This window comes from Suncus etruscus, chromosome 16, assembly GCF_024139225.1.
Source record: "Suncus etruscus isolate mSunEtr1 chromosome 16, mSunEtr1.pri.cur, whole genome shotgun sequence".
Classification (NCBI taxonomy): Eukaryota; Metazoa; Chordata; class Mammalia; order Eulipotyphla; family Soricidae; genus Suncus; species Suncus etruscus.
This window is the reverse complement of record NC_064863.1, coordinates 6,020,212-6,046,093: the sequence shown is the minus strand read 5'-3', so window position 1 is coordinate 6,046,093 and position 25,882 is coordinate 6,020,212. Positions and strand designations below refer to the sequence as shown.

Sequence of the window (25,882 nt, the reverse complement as noted above, 5' to 3'; positions counted from 1 at the left end):
GCTGCATGCAAGGCAAACACCCTTCTGCTTTGCTATCTCTCCAACACCCAGGAGCAATTTCAGAGTGCAGAGGTCTGGAGTAACCCCTGAGCGCTGCTGGAGGTGGCCCAAAAACAAATTTCAAATTTGAACTTCGGTTTAGATTTAATTTTCTAATCCAATAACCTTTTCCATTATTAGTTTGCATAGTTATGTGTAATAAGTGAGTAACTCTTCCTTTTGTACCATTTGTTGATGATTATATCATTGTCCCTACTTACAAAGGGCTCATTATGTTAGTAAAGAGCATCATATATTTTATTTAAATGCCGTTGTAACCTTTTTTTAATTATTTTGGGTCACACTTTGTGCCACTCAGGGGTTCCTCCTGGCCCTCCGCACTCAGAAATGTCCTGACCAGGCTTGGGGGACCCATATGGGATGCTGAGATTACGAACCACCATCCATCTTGGATTGGCTGTGGGCAAGGCAAACGCCCTACCACTCTGCTCTCCTCACGGCCCCACCTTGTTAACCTTCTCTATTTTATATACACGTTGTTACTCTTGGATTCAGAAAAAAAAAAGGACATTTTGCGTAACTGTAGTTTTAAATTATCATTGTTCTTCTTATCTTTTCCTGCAGAGGCTGAGAAAGAATGGGGGTGATGGGTATTCGTGGACTGTCCCTCAGTGCAGCCCCGGTTTTGCCTCTTCTTCGATCTAGAGGAAGGACCCACCACACACTAAAAACTGGAGGTAAAAAAAAAAAAATCAATAGATCATCGTGTGTTTGTGCATATCATTAACACAGAGATATTTTTGCTTCATTGATTGCAGGATAAGGAAATAGTATTGCTTAAGCAGTCCATGTAATGGACTTATTTTGAATACTCCAAATTTTTTATTTCTTTTTATTTCATGTGATCTAAATTTATGTCATTTATATATACATACATATATATATAGAGAGAGAGAGTTTTTAGGATGACAATTTTAGATTGATACTGAGCGGTTTTCAAGAATAACTCTGTACTCACCCTTCTGCCAAAACATATTATTCAAGTCTCCTGAGTTAAGGGTGAAGTTTTCATTCTGTTCCCCAAAACCAAACATTTTCTCCCTTCTCTCACCAAACCTCTCCAGGCCTCAGTTACTTGTATTGCTAGAAACTTGATGAAGACTTACACGTCAAGCATCCCCGCCTCCTTACCTTGCTTCACAACTCAAAGCAGGAAAAGGCCTCACTATTGTAGGCTCTGTCATTGTGGGGAACTTCCTCGAGAACTATGGGGAAGCTTTAGCTGCTGAACAGGGTAAGGCTTACTGACTGGAATTTAGCTATGATTTTGTGATGTTAAGTAATCAAGTCAGACCTTAGATCTAAGTTTGGGGCCAGAGAGATAGCACAGCGTAGGGCGTTTGCCTTAAAGCAGCCAACCCAGGATGGACGGTGGTTCAAATCCCAGCATCCCATGTGGTCCCCCCGTGCCTTCCAGACACGACTACTGAGCACAAAACCAGGAGTAACCCTGAGCGCTGCAAGGTGTGACCCAAAAACCAAAAAAAAAAAAAAAAAGACAATTGACTTGCTGTATTCTTTCTGATCTGTCTTTGCCATTTCTCTAATAGGCATGCTGAAATACTAAAAATGCCCTTTGAAGAAAAATAGTTGTTTTTTCACTTAAAAGTTAGAGAACTTAGGGCCCGGAGAGATAGCACAGCAGCATTTGCTCGCAAGCAGCCGATCCAGGACCAAAGGTGGTTGGTTCGAATCCGGTGTCCCCATATGGTCCCCCCGTGCCTGCCAGGAGCTATTTCTGAGCAGGACAGCCAGGAGTAACCCCTGAGCAATGCCGGGTGTGGCCCAAAAACTAAAAAAAAAAAAAAAAAAAAAAAAAAAAAAGTTAGAGAACTAATCTCATTGTTTGAAGAAATTTCATTTTGTTTTATTTTGGGCCACACCACTGGCACTTAGGGTTTGCTCCTGGCTCTGCTATCTCTCTGGCTTCTGAAGAACTATTTTTGTTTTTTATTTTGGTTAGCTGGATGGTAAGTGTGACCAGGCTCAGGTCATACTCCTGGCTCTGTGCTCAGGAAAACACTCTTGGTGGGACTTGGGGGGAGCATATGCAAAGCTGGGGTATTGAACCAGGGCCAGCTACATGCAAAGCAAGTGCCTTACCTGATATACTATCTTTCTGGTCCTTGTTTGGAGAAATTTTTCAGTTGCATTTCAGAAATTTTTACCAGTTTTCATTTTGAAATGTTTTTAAAATCCTAAAAACTGGTTTGAGATAGTAAAGAGCCAGAAATAAGCCAAGAGTAAGCCCTGAGTTCTGCAGCTTCAGCCCAAAACCAAAAAAAGGAAACAAAAATTAAAAACTAGAAATGTGAAGAAAAACTAGTCTAGAATGATAAAATATGACAACCGGATTGAGAACCCAAGGATCTGATTTAGCAGTAGAGCCCTGGTCTTGCATATATGAAGGCCTTAGTTCAGTCCCAGCAAGACCTCCATCACTACTGTGATCCATAGTACTGCAGTGTGAATCCTCCCAATAGCACAACAAGAATAACAAGCTAAACACCAACAATACAGGATAGAAAAGCAAGAACCTTGTTTATTTTATTATTTATATCATTAATTTGCTTTGGGGAAATTCCTTTTCCAACAAAACATTGAATAAATTAAATATCCCCTAGTTGGCTTGAATAAGTAAGAAAAGCAAAGTTTTATCAATAATTACCACTGAACTATCCCAGTACTTAAGGAGATGGGAGAAACAAAAGGAAATTATACTTGGGATAATTCTAAAGTGAAATTGAGTCATTTGATTAAATTTCTAATGTTAGCCAAAGCATGACTGAAACTGAAGAAAAAGGAGATCATGTTTACACTAATGCACTCACCCTGACCAATTAAGAAAGAATATTGTTGGGGCCGGGGCAGTGGCGCAAGAGGTAAGGTGCCTGCCTTGCCTGCGCTAGCCTTGGACGGACCGCGGTTTGATCCCCCGGTGTCCCATATGGTCCCCCAAGCCAGGAGCAACTTCTGAGCGCATAGGCCAGGAGTGACCCCTGAGCGTCACCGGGTGTGTGGGCCCAAAAACCAAAAAAAAAAAAGAATATTGGGGGGCTGGAGAGATAGCACAGCATTAGGGTATTTGCCTTGCATGCAGCCAATCCAGGACAGGCAGTGGTTTTAAATCCCGGCATCCTATATAGTCCCCTGAGCCTGCCAGGAGTGATTTCTGAGCACAGAGCCAGGAGTAACCCTTGAGCACCACCAGGATGACTCAAAAACAAAAACAAAAAAAGAATATTGGGGGCCAGAGTGGTGGCGCAGCAGAAGGCTTTTTCCTTGCACACACTAACCTAGGACAGACCGTTGTTCCATCCCCAGTGTCCCATATGGTCCCCCAAGCCAGGGGCAATTTCTGAGATGGTAGCTAGGAGTAACCCCTGGAGCGTCACCAGGAGTGGCCCAAAAACCAAAGAAGAAAGAATATTGGGTTGGGGCTGCAGCAATCTCACAGTGGGTAGGGCATTTGCCTTGCACGCAGCAGACCATAGTTCGATGACCAGCTTCCCATATGGTCCTGCAAGCCTGCTAGGAGTGATTTTGAGCTTAGAACAGAGTAACCTCTGAGTACTACTGCGATGTTGGGCTAAAAAAACAAACAAAAAAATTGAGACCCAACAGATAGTAGTACAAGAGTTAAGACTCGGACCCGAAGAGATAGCACAGCGGCGTTTGCCTTGCAAAGCAGCCGATCCAGGACCAAAGGTGGTTGGTTCGAATCCCGGTGTCCCATATGGTCCCCCGTGCCTGCCAGGAGCTATTTCTGAGCAGACAGCCAGGAGTAAACCCTGAGCACCGCCGGGGTGTGGCCCAAAAACCAAAAAAAAAAAAAAAAAAGTTAAGACTCATTGCATGAAGCCAACCCCAGTCCTGTCCCCTGTGCCACATCTGGTCCCCTAAGCACCACCAGGAGTGATCCTTTTCACAGAGCCAGGAGTAACTCCTGAGTATTACTGGATGTGGCCCAACACACCACTTTTCACTTCCCATCTTACCCTACTACAAATATTATTGAACTTGAATTTAAAGAAAACTACTTTGTTTTTATACTACACCTACTGGCGCTTAAAATGGTCCATACAGTTCTTTGGATTGGGGGCCTGAGTGGTAACACAGCGGTTAGGGCATTTGCCTTGCACGTAGCTGACCCAGGATGGACGAGGGATCGATCCCTGGCATCCCATATGATCCCCCGAGCCAGGAGCGATTTCTGAGCACAGAGCCAGAATAACCCTTGAGCGTTGCCAGATGTGGCTCCCCCACAAAAAAGAAAAAACAGTGCTGTGGATTGAACCATGGGTTCCAACATGCGAAATAATCTACTCTAGCCCTATGAACTATCTCCCTGACCAACAATTTTCCCCTATATTGCAAAAAAAAAAAAAAGGCAGAGGAAAGGATAGAGGGATAGGCAGCTAAGTATGTTATAGTGAATTGAGGAAAAAGACAAAAATTAAGAAATTTCAATCAGGGCCCGGAGAGATAGCACAGCGGCGTTTGCCTTGCAAGCAGCCGATCCAGGACCAAAGGTGGTTGGTTCGAATCCCGGTGTCCCATATGGTCCCCCCGTGCCTGCCAGCAGCTATTTCTGAGCAGACATCCAGGAGTAACCCCTGAGCACCGCCGGGTGTGGCCCAAAAACCAAAAAAAAAAAAAAAAAAAAAAAAAAGAAATTTCATTGGAATAATTTTAACCATCTTGAGTCATTTTTTGTGAGGGGGGAGGTTGTGCCACACCTGGTAGTGGTTCAGAGTTTCTTCTAGCTCTGTGCTCGAGTCAGTGCTGACAGTGCTCAGGGGTCAGGCCTTTTGTGTTCAATCTGTAAACTATCTAACCGTGTCTTTTCTATAGGACCTATAGTCTTAAGAAATATTTGGGAAGTGGAGGAATACACACATACACACAGAATAATGGGCTTGATGGCTTAGTTTTGAAGCAGTGCAGTGCTGAGGTTCTCTCTCTTTCAGACTATAAAGCACCTAATGGAAGCAGAGAAGGTGAAAGGATTCTGCCAGCTGGTGGTGGCCACCAAACTGAAAGAGGGCATATCCCACCTCATCCAATCATGTGGCCTTGGGGGCATGAAGCACAACACGGTGGTTATGGGCTGGGCCTAATGGCTGGCGCCAGAGTGAAGATGCTCGAGCTTGGAAGACTTTTATTGGTACAAAACAGCTCTTATCTTACTCTGAATGTTTAGATAGGGGATATAGTTAAAATCTGTCACTCATTTCATCTCTCAGACCATAAAGAGACTGTTATTGCTGGAGCATTGTCGTCTGAGAAGAGAACTCAATAACTACTGGCCTTGATAATTTTTCTAAATCTCTTTATTGAGTTTCTATCAATTTCGGGGTTATAAAGTTAATCATGATAGAGTTTACAGGTGTACAATGTTCTGACACCAACCTCTTCACCAGTATCGACTTCCTTCTACCAGTGTCACCAGTCCCTGTCTTGCCTCTATTGTAGACACTTGATCCTTTTTCTTTTCCTTTTAGGCACTACTTTACAGTACTGTTACTGATAAGGCATCTCCTTTTTAGTACCTAGTTATCTTGGTTATTTGATTCTGCCATTGCCCCTCCGGCTGAACATTATATTTATCTTAAGTTAGGAATCATCTCTGAAATGAATTTTTATTTTTTTTTTTTTTTTTTTTTCTTTTTTTGTTTTTTTTTGTGGTTTTTTTGGGTCACACCCGGCAGTGCTCAGGGGTTATTCCTGGCTCCAGGCTCAGAAATTGCTCCTGGCAGGCACGGGGGGACCATATGGGACGCCGGGATTCGAACTGATGACCTCCTGCATGAAAGGCAAATGCCTTACCTCCATGCTATCTCTCCGGCCCGAATTTTTATTTTTTTGTAATGATGCTCAGGGGTTATTCTTGGCTCTGCGCTCAGAAATCATTCCTGGCACAGGACCATATGGGATGCTGGAGGATTGAACCGAGGTCCATCCTGGGTCAACCACATGTAAAGCAAACGCCCTACCTCCTGCGCCCCCTACCACTGCGCCAACGCTCCAACCCCTGAAATGATTTTTTTTTTTTTTTTTTTTTTGGTTTTTGGGCCACACCCGGGTCCTGGCTATGCGCTCAGAAAATCACTCCTGGCTTGGAGGACCATATGGGACGCTGGGGCATGGAACCACTGCTTGTCCTAGGCTAGCATGGGCAAGACAGATGCCTTACTGCTTGCTTTACCACTCCAGCCCCTGAAATGAAATATTTTTATTTGTAGTTGCCTATATTGACCTTCTTACAATCTCCCAGATTCATAGTTCTCAGGTTAATTCTGTTAGCAGTTTTAATTCATTATTACATGAGGTCTATCCTGCTATGTAAAGTAGATACCTAGCTCAAAGAAATGTGAATAACTATTAATTCTATTACTTTCTAATATGCAGTAAGTAGGGTCATCTGAAAGATCTGCTCTGCTTATTCTAATTCGTTTTTACTTGTTTTTCTCCTAGGCACAGTTCGAGTGACAACTGCTGCCCACCTTGCCTTGCTCGTGGCTAAGAACATTTCCTTCTTTCCCAGCAACGTGGAACAGTTTTCTGAGGGCAACATTGATGTGTGGTGGATTGTGCATGACGGGGGGGATGCTCATGCTGTTGCCATTCCTGCTCAAGCAGCACAAGGTACTTTAGGCAACTTTTTAAAAATTCTCCCATTCAGGGACCGGAGAGGTGGCGCAAGAAGTAAGGTGTCTGCCTTGCAAGCGCTAGCCAAGGAAGGGACCGCGGGTTCGATCCCCCAGCATCCCATATGGTCCCCCCCAAGCCAGGGGCAATTTCTGAGCGCTTAGCCAGGAGTAACCCCTGAGCGTCAAAAAGGGTGTGGCCCAAAAAACCAAAAAATTCTCCCATTCAGCCCTGGCTCACTCGACTCATTCTTCCTTTGAGTGTTGGGGCTTAGATTTACTGTCAGGGTCAGAGAGATAGTATAGTCAGTCCATAGGGCACTTGCCTTGTACACAGCCGACCTGTATTTGATCTTTGGCATAACATATGGTGACCTACCCTCACTAGGAGTGATCCCCGAGGAGTTTAGAATCAGAAATAAGCCTATGAATGTCACATGATATGTCCGAAAAAACAAGTGTTAAGAATTTTTCTTTTTTTCCTTTTATTAATTGGTTTTTGGGTCACACCCAGCGGTGGTGCTCAGTAGTTACTCCTGGCTTTTCGCTCAGAAATCACTCCTGGCAGGCTTAGGGGACCATATGGTATGCCAGGAATTGAACCATTATCTGTCCTGGGTTGGCCGCATATAAGGCAAATGCCCTCTCAGCTGCTGTGCTATCTCTCCGGCCCAAAGAATTCTTTTTTTTTTTTTTTTGGTTTTTGGTTTATGGGCCACACCCGGTGGTACTCAGGGGTTACCCCTGGCTGTCTGTTCAGAAATAGCTCCTGGCAAGCTCAGGGGACCATATGGTACACCGGGATTCGAACCAACCACCTTTGGTCCTGGATCGGCTGCTTGCAAGGCAAATGCCGTTGTGCTGTCTCTCCGTTTCCAAGAATTATTCTTTTTTTTTTTTTTTTTTTTGGTTTTTGGGTCTTACCCGGCAGTTGCTCAGGGGTTACTCCTGGCTCCATGCTCAGAAGTTGCTCCTAGCAAGCACGGGGGGGGACCATATGGGACGCCGGGGATTCAAACCGATGACCTTCTGCATGAGAGGCAAACGCCTTACCTCCATGCTATCTCTCCGGCCCCCAAGAATTATTCTTGACTCTCCCTTGATTACAGTTTTAAACTCATGAGTGGTGTGTGAACAGTTGTTTGTTTGTTTGTTTTTTTTAATTTGTACACATTTGGGGTAGGCACTCAGCTGTGCTTGAGGCTTTCTTTTGGCTCTCATTCAGGGGGTTACTTCTGGCAGGGCTCAGGGGCCCATATGTTCATTTATGGCATTTATGGCAATGTAAGGCAAATGGCTGATCTACTGTACTCTCTTCAGTCCCTACTTTTACACGTCTTTAGAAAAGGAACCAGCGGGGCCGGGCGGTGGCGCTAAAGGTAAGGTGCCTGCCTTGCCTGCGCTAGCCTTGGACGGACCGAGGTTCGATCCCCCGCTGTCCCATATGGTCCCCCAAGCCAGGAGCAACTTCTGAGCACATAGCCAGGAGTAACCCCTGAGCATTACTGGGTGTGGCCCAAAAATCAAAAAAAAAAAAAAAAAAGAAAAGGAACCAGCATGTTTTGATTACTAACTAAAAAACTAAGTATATTTGTTTATCTGTCATACACATAAATCCTCTGGTGTTGTTTATTGTATTGTGTGCCATTTGTTTTCATATTACCATTTTTCTTATATTAGACCACTTTAAAATTGTACTTAACATGGCTTAAACTTTTGCCTAATAAAGCAGTAGCTTAACTTTGAACAGTGTCATTTAGATAGAATATTGATAAGAAAAAAGAAAATCTGGGGCTGGAGAGATAGCATAGAGGTAAAACATTTGCCTTGCATGCAGAAGGATGGTGGTTCAAATCCTGGCATCCCATATGGTCCCCCGAGCCTGCCAGAAGCAATTTCTGAGCATAGAGCCAGAAGTAACCCCTGAGTGGTACCAGGTGTGACCCAAAAAAACAAAAAGAAAGATAGAAAGAAGAGAAAGAAAGAAAGAAAGAAAGGAAAGAAAGAAAGAAAGAAAGAAAGAAAGAAAGAAAGAAAGAAAGAAAGAAAGAGAGAGAGAGGAGAGAGAGGAGAGAGAAGAGAGAGAGAAGGAGAGAGAGAGAGAAAATCCAGCTGAAATTAATATGTATTAAATATATATTATCTAGGGAGCTCTTTGGTTTTGTATCTTTGGGGCTATTCCTAGGATCTTAGGAAGCTCTCTGCCTGGGAGTGGGTCCTAGGGGTGACAGGAATAGAACCCAGATCTCCTGTATACAAAATATGCACTCAGCCCACCGAATGAGCTTTCTCCATCACAGTGTGTTTTTGTTATTTCTTTAAAAGTTTACTTTTACAAGATACTTAGTTATATGACTGTCCCATAATTTACAAGCAGGAAGCTGAAACAAGTACCTTGTTTCTTCTTTTTTTCTTCAGTAAAACCAGAAAAGGCTCTTTTAAAAGCTTAACTATCCCACTTCTCAGCAGAGGTGGCAGACTATGATAAATTAGGGTCCAGATGGCAGGCACCGTGGGGTGACAGCTGCCTTCTGAGGCTCTTAGCCAGCTTCCCATCTTTGGGACCCTGCTGTCACTGGACAAGCACCTAGTCTGACTGCTGAACTCATTGTGGACTGTTGGGAACAGAGTGGAGGAGCCTGGCAGTTCTTGTTTCTTTTTTTTTTTTTTTTTTTTTGGTTTTTGGTTTTTGGGCCACACCCGGCAGTGCTCAGGGGTTACTCCTGGCTGTCTGCTCAGAAATAGCTCCTGGCAGGCACGGGGGACCCTATGGGACACCGGGATTCGAACCAACCACCTTTGGTCCTGGATCGGCTGCTTGCAAGGCAAACGCCGCTGTGCTATCTCTCCGGGCCCGCAGTTCTTGTTTCTAATAGCAAGGCTATTCTGAGCAAAAGTGCTTTGTGTATTAGGAAGTTTACTCTTTTTTTGCCTTCTTGTATCTAATTGTCGGTGTTCGTTATGTTTTCAGGTATGGCGAAAATGCAGTATACGAATCTTCACTGTGGCCCAATTAGAAGACAATAGTATTCAGATGAAGAAGGACCTGGCGACTTTCTTGTATCACCTGCGCATTGAGGCAGAGGTGGAAGTGGTGGAGATGGTGAGAAAAAGTGGAATTTGAGATCTTCTAGCCTATCTTCCTAGAACCTTGTTAGTTTGGGGCAATTGTTCTTTCGTTCCAACAAAACTGTGACATACTGATCTGCTTCTCTTTTTTTTTTTTGTTTGTTTTGGATCTTACTCCTGGCTCTCAGGGATCACTCCTGAAAGGTTTGAGGGGAACTATAAGGGGTGCTGGGGATTGAAATGAGGTCAGCTCCTACAAGGCAAGTGCCCTGCTTGCTCCACTCTATTTCTAGCCCCAGTAGATTGATCTAGATGAATATATGGGGCTGGAGAAACAGACAGTGTTCGAGTCCCAGCATCCCTTGAGCCTGTGATTTCTGAGCATAGAGCCAGGAGTGTAACCCTTGAGCATGGCTGGGTGTGACCCAAAAACAAAAAAAAAAAAAACCATATATATATATATTTATATATATATATAAACATATATATATGTATATGTATACATATATATATATAATGTTTATGTGATGCATATTAGTTTTGTTGTCACATCCAGCAGTGCTCGGGGGACCATTTGGGATGCCGGGGATCAAACCTGGGCTGGGTGCATGCAAGGCAAGCACCTTACGTGATGTACCAGCTCCTTTATTTTTTTTTATTGCTTTTGTTATATAGCCTATGTTTCTGCTTGAGTCTTTCCTAATACTATCTAATTATTATTTATTTAATTTAATTCATAGTCATACTAAAATTACATATAATTTATTACTTGGAAATTTCTTGGTTTTGGGTCAGATCTTATGGTTATCAGGGCTCACTCACAACAGTGTTCAGGGGATCCATGTATGTTGCCTGAGCTGACACTAGGGCAGGCAGTGTGCAAAGCTAGTACTTTAACTCCTGTAATATCTCTTTGGCCTATGGCAGTAAAGACACCTAAGGTTTAGTTTTTGTTTTGTGGGATATTTTGTATTTGTGTGTGGTTGTGTGTATGTTTTGTATAGGGTTTTACAGTGGTAAGGATAAAAACCAGGTCTCATACACACAAGTTATACACTTTTACTAGTGATTTTCATCTTCAGCTATTAAATTTGTGCATTATGTCTAAAAGAAACGTATGGGGGTGTGGCACAGTAGCACAGTGGTAGAGCATTTGCCTTGCACATGACTGATCCAGGAAGGATCTTGGTTCGATCCCCGGCATCCCATATGGTCCTCCAAGCCAGGAGCGATTTCTGAGCGCATAGCCAGGAGTAACTCCTGAGCGTCACCGGGTATGACACCCCCCCCAAAAAAAAAGAAACGTAGGGGCCAGAGCGATAGTACAATCAATGGGTAGGGTATTTTTTGTACATGGCCAATCCTGGTTCAATCCCTAGAATCCCATCTGGCCCCTGAAAACCCCAAGAGTAATTGCTAAATTCAGAGCATTGGGAGTAACCCAGAGTACTTCTGGGTGTACCCCCTCAAAAAAATAGTGATATAAGTGTGGAATAATGCATGTCCAAAGACAGAACAAAGAACATGAGATCCGGTATTCAGTAGGAAACGTGCCACCTGAGGGGTGGGGAAAGAATAGGAAGCAGGCAATGACTTTGGTAGAAGGAAGAGGGCCCGGAGAGATAGCACAGCGGTGTTTGCCTTGCAAGCAGCCGATCCAGGACCAAAGGTGGTTGGTTCAAATCCCGGTGTCCCATATGGTCCCCTGTGCCTGCCAGGAGCTATTTCTTAGCAGACAGCCAGGAATAACCCCTGAGCACTGCCGGGTGTGGCCCAAAAACCAAACAAACAAAAAAAAAAAGTAAGGAAGAGGTGGTCCTGAAAAGTGGCAAGGTGTTACGTGTGAAACCCCATCGACAACAGTACTGTAAACCACAGTGTAAAAGCTGACATATATTAAAATAAAAGTGTCCCTGCTAGAGTCAGACTAGTGGCTGGGAGGCCAGGTTGGGTCAGAGGAATTAGTGGAGGGAAGTGGACACTGGTGAAACGATCAGTGTTGAACAATTTATGTCTGAAATCAGTCATGAATAATTGCAATTTTATGGTAACTAAGTAAAGATTATAAAAGAAAAGGAAAGCATATACAAGTCACAATTCATTGATAAAAATGGGAGTGACTTTTACGTTTGTATTATGGTACTTTCTCTGGTTTGTCTTAGTGAATAGAAACGAAAATATATGGTTCTTTTGTCTTTTCTCATTACCCACTACTCTCATCTGACAGCATGACAGTGATATATCAGCTTATACTTATGAGCGTACCCTGATGATGGAGCAAAGATCCCAGATGCTTCGGCACATGCGACTTTCCAAAACAGAGCGAGATAGAGAGGTAAGCCCTGCTGCATTGATCTAGTCCTGGCCCTGGGAAGCCTGTCACTGAAGGGGGTGAAATTTTATTGCTCTCAGAAGATGAGAAAATTGGGGCCGGAGAAATAGCATGGTGGTAAGGCGTTTGCCTTTCATGCAGGAGGTCATCGGTTCGAATCCCGGCATCCCAGATGGTCCCCTGTGCCTCCCAGGAGCAATTTCTGAGCCTGGAGCCAGGAATAACCCCTGAGCACTGCCGGGTGTGACCCAAAAACCACAAAAATAAAAATAAATAATAAAAAAAGATGAGAAAATTTCACCTAATCACCTATTCCAGTATAACCCATAATTTTTTTCAAAATAACTCAAGGAAAATTGCAGGTACTCATGACCATCTTGGGCATTCCTCAGGCACAGTTGGTGAAAGACCGGAACTCTATGCTCCGATTGACAAGCATTGGTTCAGATGAGGATGAAGAGACAGAGACTTATCAGGAGAAGGTGCATATGACTTGGACAAAAGACAAGTACATGGCATCCCGAGCGCAAAAGGCCAAGTCAATGGAAGGATTTCAGGACCTTCTAAACATGCGTCCGTAAGTTTCCCAACTCACACAAGGTTATCACAGAACATAGTGTCATAGATGTCACTTTGTCTTAATAGAGAACTGGATTTTGTTCCTCATTTTGTGGTAAATCCAGTCTTGTGTCTGTTACTTTCCATTCCATATTGTTACCAGTTAATACCATACACAATCTAAATTTTTGTTTTGTTTTTTTGGTTTTTGTTTTGTTTTTGTTTTTTTTTTTTTGGTTTTTGGGTCACACCCGGCGGTACTCAGGGGTTACTCCTGGCTGTCTGCTCAGAAATAGCTCCTGGCAGGCACGGGGGACCATATGGGACACCGGGATTCGAACCAACCACCTTTGGTCCTGGATCGGCTGCTTGCAAGGCAAACGCTGCTGTGCTATCTCTCCGGGCCCCTAAATTTTTGTTTTTGAGTCACATTCGATGCTGCTCAGAGCTTACTCCTGACTGTTGAGGGATCACTCCTGGTGAGCCTAAGGGACCACATGGGTGCGGGAATTGAACCCAGGTCATCTGTGTGCAAGACAAATTCTCAAACCCACTGTAGTATGTCTCTGCGTGTATGCCCCCCTTTTTCTCTCCAGAATGTTTTCCTAATATAAAATGAGAGAATGTAGAATAAGAAAATAGAAAATATTAAGGGTTATTTTTAGGCTAGACCAGATGGCTCTTGGGGGTTACACCTGGCCCTGCACTCAGAAATTATCCTGGTGGTGCTCAAGGCTGCTGTATGTCAAACCCAGGTCACCCCTTTCAAGGTAAATGCCCTACTTGCTATGCTTGTTCCAGCCCCTTAAAATATTTATTTATTTGTTATTTTTTGGGGGGGGTCACACCCAGTGACGCTCAGGGGTTACTCCTGGCTGTGCGCTCAGAAATCACTCCTGGCTTGGGGGATCATATGGGATACCGGGAGATCCAACCGCAGTCCGTCCTAGGCTAGCACATGCAAGGCAGGCGTCCTACAGCTTGTGCCACCGCTCCAGCCCCTGAAAATATTAATATCTTAAAGAAATCTTTTTTTTTTTCATTATTCATAGTCAAAAATCTCTGGGGCTGGGGCCAGAGTGATAACACAGCGGTAGGGCTTGTGCCATGCATGCGACTGACCCAGGACGGACCTGGGTTCAATCCCCGGTATCCCATATGGTCCCAAGACAGGAGCAATTTCTGAGCGCATAGCTAGGAGTAACTCCTGAGTGTCAAAAGGTGTGGCCCAAAAATAAATAAATAAATAAATAAAACATTTTAAAAAAATCTCTGGGGCTGGAGTCATAGTACAGCAGGTAGGGCACTTATCTTGCAAGTGGCTATCATAGGATCAATCTCTGGCATCCCATATGATCCCCCCGAAGTACTGCTAGGAGCTACTCCTGAGCACTGCTGGGAGTGATTCCCAAACTGAAAACAAAAAGTCAAAAATCTCTCTCAAGGGGCCAGAGAGATAGCACAGCAATAGGCCGTTTGCTTGCATACAGCAGATCCAGGATGGATAATGGTTTGAATCCCAGCATTCCATATGGTCCCTTGTGCCTACCAGGAGCGATTTCTGAAAGCACAGCCAGAAGTAACCCCTGAGCGCTTCCAGGTGTAACCCAAAAACCGAAAATAAATAAACAGAATTGACAATTCATTTGTTTAAAAAAAAAATCTCTCAAATTTCTAAAGGTTGGGCAGGAGGAATAGCACAGTGAAGTAGAGCATTTGCCTTGCATGCAGTCAACCCAGATTCGATCTCTGACATCCCATATAATTTCCGGACCCTGCCTGTAATAATTCCTGAGTGTCACCGGGTGTGGGGGAAAAAAGTCTAAAGGGTGGAGGGTGAAGAGAGAATACAACAGGTAAGGAAGGCATTGCAATTGACTGGCTTGGGTTTTGTTCTGGCATCCCATATGTTCCTTAAACCTCTAGTAGTAACACCTAAGCATCAGACATTGCCAGGTATGACCCAAAAACTTAAAAAAAAAAAAATTGTTCTCTAAGGTTGATTATATATGCTCAGTTATTTTATTGCCTCATTTCAACTTTCTTTTGTTTTCCTTCACACAGAGACCATTCCAATGTAAGGCGGATGCATACAGCAGTGAAGCTCAATGAAGTTATAGTTAACAAGTCCCATGAAGCAAAGTTGGTTTTGTTGAATATGCCAGGGCCACCCCGAAACCCTGAGGGTGATGAAAACTGTATCTTTTTTAAGTGTGGAACTGCCATTAGAATTTTCTTAACCTATTTCTTAAGACCATTGGCTAATATCATTGTCCTTTAAAGGAAAACTTGGTGTTAGGTATAAATTTTCACGAACAGGCTGGTATAAAAAAAATAGGTTGCTCACGTGGAAAGCATTCAGGAGGCTTAGATTCAGTCCCCAGAGCTATCTCATCCCCTGAACATTGCAGGAAGCAATCCTTGAGCGCAAAGTAGGGAATAGTCCCCCCACACACCATGAAAAGTCTTATAGTAAATTCTTGAAATCAGTCTCCTTGTCTGGGTGGGGGAGGATTGTTTTTTTGTTGGTTTATTTTTAAGCCACACTTTGCTTTGCACAGGGCTACTCCAACCTCAGTGCTCAGTGGTTACTCTTTGAGGGTGCTGAGAGGACCCAGGTCTTGTGAATGCTTTCATCCATTTAGCCATCTCTGGTCAGGGTTTAGTCTCCTTTTGTAGAGGTGAGAATTATATTCTCCTTTACATGTGAAGTTGACTGTTCTTCTTACTTTGCAAAGTCTTTTTTTTGAGGGGGAGGAAGGGAGTAAGGTTGGAGAAATGAAAGTTGAGATAGCTTCCTTTGGGGAGAAATAAGGGAGGTAAGGATTCTTATTCTCATATCTCTGAATACAGGATTTTTTATGGGACTTCCTCTGCAATGCAGTAGTATAGATTGGCCCTCACTTACCAGTACCAATAAGTAAAAAGGTTGAAAGAACTGCTAAAAAAAAAATGCATTGAATGGATTCATTTAGAAATTACTTGGCCTGTGTGCCTTGCATGCACCAAACCTGGTTCAGTCCTGAGCACCACTAGGAGTGATCCATGAGTACAAAGCCAAGAGGAAGCCCTGAGTATTGCTAGATGTGTCAAAACCTCTGACCCCACCTCCAACCCACCAAAAAAGAAAGAAGAAAAAATTTGGGTTCTAGTCAGTATGTAGCTCAGCAGTAAAGCACTTTCTTCCATGTTTAACACACTGAGCTCAATCCCTAGGATGCTAAGAATAATGGGCTAGCAAGAGAGCTCAGAATGCTGGAGCCCATGCTTTGATGTGGGAGCCCAAATTTTATTCCTGGCACTGCATGGCATGGTCACCTGAGTGTTGTCAAAATAAATGATCTTTGCTCTCTATAAGAAACCTTTTTGGGGCTAGGGGGTGGGCCACACCTGTTGGTGCTCAGGGGTTACTCTTGGCTCTGCACGCCAGAATTACTTCTGGCAGTGCTCAGGAAAGCATATGGGATGCTTGAATCTGAATCCAGGTAAGCTGTGTTTAATGGCGAATCCTCTACCGTGTGTACTATCACTCCCCCCCCCCCAATAAGAATAGCTTTCTCCCTTTATTTCCCTCAGTGTTAACTGGTATTCACTTGCTTGCCAGGGGTTAACACTCCTAGCCATGCTACTCATCCATCTTACTAGTTTTGATCTTCATAGACACAGCATGGAAAATTACAACCAGAAATTTGTGCAGTCAGAAATCGCTTGCAGCCAGACACAAACTGTATAGCTGTTAGGATTGCACTTGGCACACACAGGCAGTAACTAGCAATCTAACTAGAGCCTCCTATTTGCAAGGCGGGTACATTAGACATTGGCGCAAGCATGAAGTGTGTGACAATAGGGATTGACCCCAGGGCTCAGGCAGTGCTCTACCACTGAGCTTCATCCCCGGCCACAGCAGGCATCTGTAAGAATCTTATAAACTAACCTATTAGGACTTTTTTTCTCTTCTGAACTTACTTTAACATAGTAACAGTATTACTGTGGGATTCCTCCTTTTTCAGTAATGGGGAAAATGGGATCAGAGTGATAGTACAGCAGTAGGGCATGTGGTCAACACAGGGGACTCCAGTTCAAATCCCAGCATCCCATATGGTTCCCCAAGCCTGTCAGGAGCAATTTCTGAGCACAGAGCCAGGAGTAACTCTTGAGCGCTGCCAAGTGTGACCCCAAAAAACTGGAAAAAATAATAAGGGAAATATCTAATGTAGTATTAATAATAGTCCTTAGGGTAACAATCTAACAGATGGTAAAGAGTCATCTACAAAAGGACAAGTTCCTGGATTACTTACGAAGAAAGGTTAGGTTGAATCCAAAATTCAGACTTGTCTATTTCTAAATAGTTATTTTTTTTTTTTTTTTTTTTTTTGGTTTTTGGGCCACACCCTGTGACGCTCAGGGGTTACTCCTGGCTATGCGCTCAGAAGTTGCTCCTGGCTTCTTGGGGGACCATATGGGACGCCGGGGGATCGAACCGCGGTCCGTCCTAGGCTAGCGCAGGCAAGGCAGGCACCTTACCTCCAGCACCACCGCCCGGCCCCTCTAAATAGTTATTAATTAAAATGAGCAGGTTAATTTTGCAGCTCTGCAATCAGAAAAAAAAGATTCATGATATCCAGTTGCTTTGTTTTGTTTTGGGGCATACCTAGGGCCATACTCTGGCTCTTCATTCAGGGATCACTTCTAGATGGGCTCAAGGAACCGTATGGTGTGTTGGGGATTAAACCCAGGTTGGCCAATTCAAGTCAAATGCCGTAACAGCTATACTACCCTCCTAGCCCCCCATGATGCCCAGTTGTAATCTTTTGCATAATTTGTCTCCTTGACAAAAGTTGAAGATATGGAGTTCCTAGAAGTGCTCACCGAGGGACTAGAGCGAGTCCTACTTGTCCGAGGTGGTGGCAGTGAAGTGATTACCATTTACTCATAATCTACTCCTGAATGACACTGCTTGGCTTCAGTTTTTTGTGAAAGGCATCCATTCTTCATGGAACTGCAGCTCTTTACCACCTCTCCATCAGCGAGAGGCCTGCGTTTTGTACATATCCATGAACTCACTAAACTTTTGACAGCTGAGCTTCAAGTATTTGTTGCAAAGTGCAAACAGATCTCTGTTCTTTGCTTCCATATCTAGTCTGCTGTTCTTAAAGAAGAAACAAGTATTCCCTTAACACCAGAAGGGTCCTTAAATCTAAAAGCCATGTCTATACCAGTTGAAGCAGCTGGAATAAAAAGCTAAACCAGTCAAATGAATGGGCGAAAGGGATGCTAGAAATGGAACTGGACACAAAAAACCAAGTTACACATCCAATATTAAAGCTGTCTCTTTGGTCATGGTTTAATGACACAGTTGGCCTAGCAGCCTGAGACATGGCCGTATCATACAAAAGAAAAAGAATTCATGGCTAAGTGTCTGGGCACCCAGAATCTTTGTGGAGAGAACTTGCAGCATGCCGAAATGTAACCTTGTTAGCTAATCTCAGGAGAGCCTGTGCTCTTTGGGAATCTTATGTTACATTATGGCTCTAAATGTACACAACTGCAGCATGCCTGCAGCCTCTACTTCCTCCAAAAGAAAATTTCCCCCAAATATCAGGTTTAATACATGAGTACTGTTGGTACGTCTTCCGGCTGTCTATCAAAGCTCAATCTGTAATTGAGTATTATGTGCAGTTTTATAATGGAAATTGTTTTTTAAAGACGTAGTAAAAATTATTTGCGGTTCTTTTTCAGGTGGCCAGACTACAAGATTTACTAAAATAATCTGAAGTTCTAGCACATGAGTAAAATATGCAAACCATTATCCAGGAAATGAAGATGTGATAAACATTGGCCAATAGTTTCTCCTTAAGAGAGGGTGAAATCAGGCTATACTAAGAATATTGTTTAAAAATTCTTCCCTAAAGTTTTGGACTGTTTTCTTGGTGGTAAATGTTTTCAGTCTTACATGTGCAAAATATTGCACTGAACCTCAGATCCTCAGATCTGGAGCATCATATAAAGTGGGGGGAGGGGAGGGATCCAGTAATTTAATTGAAATTCTAGAGCCATATTCTTTTCAGTGCCAAAACTAAAGAACTGCTACTCTGAATACCTACTCTACTAAAGTGGGAATGACTTGATCAAGAAACTTCTTTAAGAAATTTGGTTCAGGGGCCGGAGAGATAGCATGGAGGTAAGGCGTTTGCCTCTCATGCAGGAGGTCATCGGTTCGAATCCCGGCGTCCCATATATGGTCCTCCCGTGCCTGCCAGGAGCAATTTCTGAGCCTGGAGCCAGGAATAACCCCTGAGCACTGCCGGGTGTGACCCAAAAACCACAAAAAAAAAAAAAAAAAAAAAAAGAAATTTGGTTCAGGGGGCCGGAGAGATAACCTGGAGGTAAGGTGTTTGCCTTGCCTCCAGAAGGATGGTAGTTCGAATCCCGGCATCCCATATGGTCCCCCGTGCCTGCCAGGGACGATTTCTGAGTGTAGAGTCAGGAGTGACCCCGAGCGCTGCTGGGTGTGACCCAAAAATAAAAAAAAGAAAGAAAGAAAAAGAAATCTGGTTCAGAGGGGGGTAGGTGTTCACATGAATTGGTAATTGGAACCACCAGGGAGTTGGGAATCTCTACTCATTTCTAAAGCCATAGTGAAAACTGGAGGCCTTCAGATGAATACCCAGAGTATGGGCATTTTTTTCTTTATAATTTTATTATTCATTCTGATTACAGATAGTTCCACCAGTTTTCTACTGGTTTGTTTTTAAGAAAGCACTAACTGTGCCAAGGATACTTGGTGCAAATTTAGCTTTGCAATTTTTTTTTGGGGGGGGGGGCACACCCGGCGGTGCTCAGGGATTACTCCTGGCTGTCTGCTCAGAAATCGCTCCTGGCAGGCATGGGGGACCATATGGGACGCCTGGATTCGAACCAATCACCTTAGGCCCTGGATCGGCTGCTTGCAAGGCAAACGCCGCTGAGCTATCTCTCCGAGCTGTGCTGTGTGTATCTCCGGCCCCCAATTTTTCTTCTATGTTACTTGTGGGGGGGGGGGGGGTTGGCTGTTTGTTGGGTTGGAGCGATGCTAGTTCCGGGCCGGCTTCTCATTTTTCGCTGCGGTCGCAGTGGCGGACTCCGCCTCAGCCACCCGCGACACAGCTCTGGAGGTGCTGGCCGTGGCCCTTGCTAAGGACGTCGTCCTCTTCGCCGAGTCTGATGCTGTGTTTTCTAAGTGCCGCAGCCTGAACAACTGCCGCGGCTTTCGCTTGCGCAGTCGTTGACAGTCGTGCAGCTTTCAAGAGCACCGTCCTAGGCATAGCGCCTGGCTCTTCGTGGTTGCAGATTCTGAGCGGCAGAGTTGGGGTCAGACGGTGGGGGTCCGGCCAGGCACTAGAGAATGGCGCACCGCCAGTTGGCAGCGAGCCCTCAAGTACTCTGGCTGCAATTTATTGATCATATAACACCTGGAGTTAAAACAGAAAAACTGCTGTGTAGCTGAGTTGTAATTTCAGATATGTAGAATCTTTGTAAGATGGGTAGAGAAACTCATCTGAATTTATACCTTCATTTGTTTTTGGTTCTTTTTTTTTGGGGGGGGCACACCCGGTGATGCTCAGGGGTTACTCCTGGCTATGTGCTCAGAAATCGCTCCTGGCTTGGGGGATCATGTGGGATACCCGGTGATCGAGCCGTGGTCCATCCTGGGTCGGCGTGTACAAGGCAAACACTCTGCTGCTGCACCATCGCTCTGGCCCCTATACCTTCATTTGAATCTTACTTTACTAATGATTGTCTCTTTTGTTTGTTTTTGGTGACGCTCAGGTGACGCCTTTACTCTTGACTATGTGCTCAAAAAATCGCTCCTAGCTTGGGGGACCATATGGGGCGCCAGGGGATAGAACCGAGGTCCATCCTAGGCTAGCGCGGGCAAGGCAGCCTTACCTCTAGCACCACCGCTCCAGCCCTAAAGTCTCTTATAATAATTAGTCAATAGGCTATATGGAGCAAGTTGACCTAGGAGCCAGCCAGGTATTCATTAGAGACAAAAAAGACCAAACAAACAAAAAAAAAAAACTCTACAACATGGCTTTAAGAAATTTAATTATTTTCCTCTCTTCTCCCTCCCTACTTCTCTCCCCCCCCCAAGATAAATTTAATTATTTTCTACAGAAAAAATAAAGTATGGGTGGGATAAGAAATGGATATTTTTTATTCGTACCTTCTGCTCTTTCAATCTTCAGGCCTATTTGGGGTAAACAAAGCAGACAAGATCTAAGTTTTTTCTTGCGTGTTTTTGCAAAGAGCAGAAGCACTGTACAGCTTTCATGGCAAGACTGCTTAGTTGAGCTTAGCAATAGAGGGACAGATTTCTAAAACCCAAGATATTGAAGATCTCTTAAAAGTTAGCATACCCAGGAGCTTCCACATTTACATATATACACTCCAGCCAAAGTTTTATCTATACAGCTGAAGATAGATTACACAACTAGATAGATCCATAGCTGTATAGATTATAGATGTATTGGAAAGTAAGATTTTAGAGGTGGAGATCTTTCTGTGGTTGGCAATTTGTAAGAATCTAAGATAACTGGTCAAATTGTTTTAGGACCTAAAAGACAAAAAAATCACTGTTACATGGGAAAATGGTTATTAAGCCGTAACTTTTGGGGAGGGGGCAGGCATTGGGTCACACCCAGCAGCACTCAGGGGCTACACTCCTGGCTCTTTGCTTAGAAATTGTTCTTGGCAGGCTCGGGGGAACCATATGGGATGCCGGGAATCGAACTGGGGTTTGTCCTGTGTTGGCCGTGTGCAAGGCAAATGCCCTACTGCTGTGCTATTGCTCCGGCCCCTTAGGCCAGAATTAACCCATCTCAGTCTAGAGCATTTCATATTTATGTGTTCTTATGTTGTCTGTCTTTAGTGTCTTGTCTGTTTTAATCACTGCAATAAAGCAATACTGAAAACTTGATGAGAATGCACCTTAGGGGAAGGGGCTTTGTGTTTCAGGAAGGAAGAGAAAGACTTCCTCCTGCCTTCTGAGTAAGATCCAGCTTTTGTCTTAACTATGTATGACTTACTGGGACAGGTAATGACAGTAGAAACACTCCCAACTGCTGGCCTTCTTCCTTGATAGCTACTAAAAGCTGATATTAGGGTTTTGGCATCTAATTGACAGGTGCCAAGCTCCTGTTGTTAGGGGAAGACCGCACCTCTATCTTCCATTGCCGCTGATTTCTGTGGCCCCATTCATCCCACCAGTTCTCATTCCCCCACTCGTGTTTAAAAATCATTATTGCGGATATTAAAGTAGCAACTACACTGTAAGTACGTTAGTGTGCTTTATGGGGAGATCTAGCTTATTTTTCATCATGTATAATATGAATCCAGCATTGGTTTCTTGCGTCTCCACAGGTGTCTCCCGCAGAAATTTTGTATGTTCCAGCTTCTATTAAATAGAAATAAAATATTAAGGAAATAGATTTAAGGGAAACTGGAACAACTTTTTTGAAGCGTTGTTCTTGACCATTTAATTTATTGAAAGATTGTTGCTGTTTCTTGATTAAGCAGCAAATGTTCCTTTGTTTACATAGTTACGGTTTTATTTGTTGTTTTGCTCTGTACTAGACACATAAATAAAGTTTTCTACATTATTTTCAGTCAAAGGCAGTCCTAACAGTTTTGTTTGTTGTATCACTGGGATTTGTCTCCAAAACGACGAAAGAGGACTTCTGATTCTTTTCGGCGTCAGTATGAATGTAAGTAGCTGAGGAGCTACTGAGCATAAAGATTCTAAGTGAGAGTCTGGAAGCACCAGATGCTGCTTTCTTATAACAATAACCCTCCGCCACTGAATTCCATCCTCTGAAATAAGAAAAAGTAAATTGTGAATTACTTTGAAAATGGTCTTCTCAACTGATTAATAATCACAAGCTCTATATTTATCCTTCAAACAAAATATCTCCCAAAGTCCTAATCATTAGTCTAAAAAATTAGCTATAGGGGCTTGAGAGAGCTCAGTAAGGTGCTTTCCTTGCAAGCGTTGACCTGGGTTCCCATATGGTTCCATACGGTCCCCCTTTTCTACAAGGAATTTTTTTTTCAAGGGGGGGGGGCGGGCACACACCCAGCGGCACTCGGGTTATTCCTGGTGGCTCTGCGCTCAGAAATTGCTCCTGGTAGGCATGGGACACCAAATATTCGAACCACTACCTGTCCTGTACCGGCTGCGTGCAAGGCAAACGTCTTACCACTGTGCTGTCTCTCCGGCCCCTGCCAGCAATGATTCCTGAGTACTGCTAGATGTAATCCAGAATGTAAGGAGTGGGGAGGAAGTGGGCCAGCCCAGCACACAGCCAACCTGGGTTCAATCCCAGCACCCCATGCGGACCCACCAGGAGTAAGCCTTGAGCACCACCAGATGTGGCCCTAACTCTGCCTCCCCCAAAAGAAATGTGCTGTAATGCTGAAGCACTGGGTTCAATCTTCACTTGCCCAGGCTGAGAGTAGCCCTAACTACCAACTACCTACCTACTGTAGTCCGCAAAGAAAGAAACGAGTTCTAAAACCACTCTTCATCCCCCACCATTGCATGGTATCAAGGTTACTTGGGCCTTACCTCAGGAGGCTCAATGAAGGCTAACCAATCCGATGCGTGCGTGGGCAAGAGCCCCATGGACTGGCACTTATAAACAGCCAGCGCAAGACCCAGGAGGTTCCCAATCAGATACACCAAGCCCTGGAGGAACTTCTGGCTTGAACTCTCGAGCATCTTGAAAGCTGTAGTGGGAAATGTCAAAACAAATGTCAGAATCTAGCAAATAGGGGCTGAGAGGAGAGGAGAGGAGGGCATCTGCCTTACACACAGCAGAATGTGCCAGCCCTCCCTCCAGGAGCAACGACTGAGCAACAGCAGACGAGTCCCCCTCCCCAAAAGGCATTGAATGAGGAGAGAGAATAGAGGAGAGGGGCACGGCAGGTGACCAGGCACCGTCCGTCCCCCCACCCGTGCTACCACCCGACCACCAGCACCCGCACACCCTCCCCCGGCCGGGAGCCCAGAACCGCTGCCCGGACGTGCAGGGGCTGAGAACTGCCTCTCTCCACACTCCAGTACGTACTGGCCGAGATGGCCATGAGCGCCTGGATGGGCCGCCACGCCATCATGCACACCATCATGGTGGGGAAGATGGAGATGGTGTTGCCCGCCATGTACATGATGAAGAGGTTCATGGGGATCTGCTTGAGCGGGCCCAGCGCGATGTCCCAGCAGCGCTTCTCCACCAGGATGCGGTCCGTCTCCTGCACGCTCGTGTCGGGCACCTGCTTGTCCAGGTAGCCCACCGGGCACAGCGAGTCCCCCTGCCCGCCGCCCCGCTCGCTGCGGCCCCTGCTGCCGCCCCCGGGCGCGCTCAGCTCGATGGCCCACTTGAAGCGCCGGCCCCGGTTGGCCACCAGGCTGCCCTGCGCCGCCATGCCGCCCGCGCCGCTCGGCCGCGGCGGGCCTTCCCTTCGAGGAGACGCACCGGCCGCCGCGTCGAGCCGCAGCTCCGAGTCGAGCGGCAGCTCCGAGCCGCCCGCTTCCGGCGCGCGAGGGCGACGTCACGGGCGCGCCGGAAGTGGGCGCGCGAGTAGGACGTCACTTCCGAGTTGGGCGTTGGGGCCGGGCCTTGGGAGACAGGGAAGGAGGAAAGAGGGAAAAGAAGAAAAAGAAAGATATTTTATATATTGAATTAGAGGAAATGATTATTAAAAATTTTTTAAAGAAGAAAAAGAGAGAAGGGAGGGGAGGAAGGAAGGGAGGAAGGAAGGAAGGAAGGACGGAAGGAAGGAAGGAAGGAAGGAAGGAAGGAAGGAAGGAAGGAAGGAAGGAAGGAAGGAAGGAAGGAAGGAAGGAAGGAAGGGAGGAAGGAAGGGAGGAAGGGAGGAAGGAAATATTCATTTTTTCACCCTTTAACCAATCTGATGCTTGATTACAGCCTCTGAATAATCTAAGGAAGAGGGGCTTACAGAATTATCGTTTTCTACCTTAACAATGTTAGGTTAGAATTAGATAAATGTTCCATAAGGGCTAGAGCAAATGGCCACCCTGGGTTCAATCCCAAGTATCTTATTCACATTCCCGTTACTTCCAAGCCTACCAGAAATAATTCAACAATAGCCCCCTGAGCACCATTCGGAGAGGCTCCACAACAAAATCAAACAAAAGAGGAAGAATGTTCCATAGAATATGTTGGGGTGGGTGGGCAAAGAGGTCACGTTCTTGTAAGGCTCTTGCCTTGCACAGAGAAGACTTGGCTTGGATCCCTGTCACCATATATGCTCCCCTGAGTCCCTGCAGGAGTGATCTCTGCCCTGAGAATTGCCAAGTGTGGCCCAAATTTAGAAAACAATGGGAGGGGCAATGAATGTAGAAAATCTCTGGTCACCTTCTAATTCTAAAATGTTTTCCTCAAATTTTGTATTCGAGAGTACTTCCAAACAATGCTCAGAAATCTGGGGGTGTCCCACTCCTTGTGATTTTCAGCTAACAGGCAGATGGTTCAGGCAGGGCAGCGAATGCTGTGTTGATTTGATCCTGTGATGCCTAGAGCTACGTGTCACCCAAACAATGGTTGGGATCTCAGGATTGCACCTGGCAGTGCTCCAGGGGACCATGTGATGCTGGGAATGAAAGCTGAGTCCGTGTACCATAACCACTATACTCTTTCCTAGATCCTAAGATATATTTGGGGGCCACACCTGGCAGTGCACAAGGTACCGCGTGTGATTCTAGGGATTGAACATTAGACAAGAAAAGTGCCTTAATCTCTGTGCTCTTTCTTTGGCCCTAATATGCATTACTAATATTTTTTGCTTATTATACTGTGTATATTTATGGAAAAACTCAAAATATAAACACAGAAGGACTTTTAGAATTTTTGGGTATTGTTGTTGTTGTTTCTGTGTGGGTTGGGATCAGTTTGTGTCATGCCTAGTGGTTCAAAGGACTACTTACAGCTCTGTGCCCAAGAGTCATTTCTCAGCTGCTTGTGTTACCAAGACAGTATTAGATTTATTTGGTTATTTGGTTTGTTTGAGTTTGGTCTGTGATGCCTGGAATGGAATCCAAGACCTCACACATGAAGGGCAAATGTTCTATGCCCTAGCTATATCACAGGTATTAAACGACTGATGTGGCTTTGTTGATCTTAGGGCTGGTGTTAATTCTTTTGTTTCTGTTTCA

The 25,882-nt window shown here is 44.7% G+C and overlaps 2 protein-coding genes across 3 annotated transcripts in view; one reads left to right on the top strand and one right to left on the bottom strand.

Annotated features, from left to right (window-relative positions):
- LOC126032082 (solute carrier family 12 member 6) overlaps positions 1-18,284 on the top strand; it is a 155,595-nt gene extending 137,311 nt beyond the window's left edge. The window contains exons 19-23 of one of the 2 annotated variants that reach the window (XM_049789787.1): positions 9,682-9,813; positions 12,007-12,114; positions 12,504-12,688; positions 14,734-14,867; positions 17,514-18,284. In XM_049789787.1, coding sequence (XP_049645744.1) covers positions 9,682-9,813; positions 12,007-12,114; positions 12,504-12,688; positions 14,734-14,867; positions 17,514-17,605 — 651 coding nt within the window. In that variant the 3' untranslated portion in view covers positions 17,606-18,284. The remainder of the gene's footprint in view (positions 1-9,681; positions 9,814-12,006; positions 12,115-12,503; positions 12,689-14,733; positions 14,868-17,513) is intronic. The other variant, XM_049789788.1, reaches the window with a different exon arrangement.
- A 3,953-nt stretch (positions 18,285-22,237) lies between these two features.
- Positions 22,238-24,147, bottom strand: EMC4 (ER membrane protein complex subunit 4). Its single transcript, XM_049789812.1, has 3 exons — positions 23,778-24,147; positions 23,276-23,436; positions 22,238-22,521 (listed from the first exon to the last, which is right to left on the bottom strand). Exons 1-3 carry the CDS (start codon positions 24,130-24,132, stop codon positions 22,486-22,488), a joined length of 552 nt encoding a protein of 183 aa, XP_049645769.1. The 5' UTR covers positions 24,133-24,147; the 3' UTR covers positions 22,238-22,485.
- Between the last annotated feature and the right edge of the window lie 1,735 nt (positions 24,148-25,882).

Coding starts and splice junctions, on each gene's coding strand:
- EMC4 (XM_049789812.1), bottom strand. CDS start 24,132: ATGGCGGCGCAGGGCAGCCTGGTGGCCAACCGGGGCCGGCGCTTCAAG. Junction 23,437..23,777: donor GCTCATGGCCATCTCGGCCA/GTACGTACTGGA, acceptor TTCCCACTACAG/CTTTCAAGATGCTCGAGAGT. Junction 22,522..23,275: donor CCTTCATTGAGCCTCCTGAG/GTAAGGCCCAAG, acceptor TTCTTATTTCAG/AGGATGGAATTCAGTGGCGG.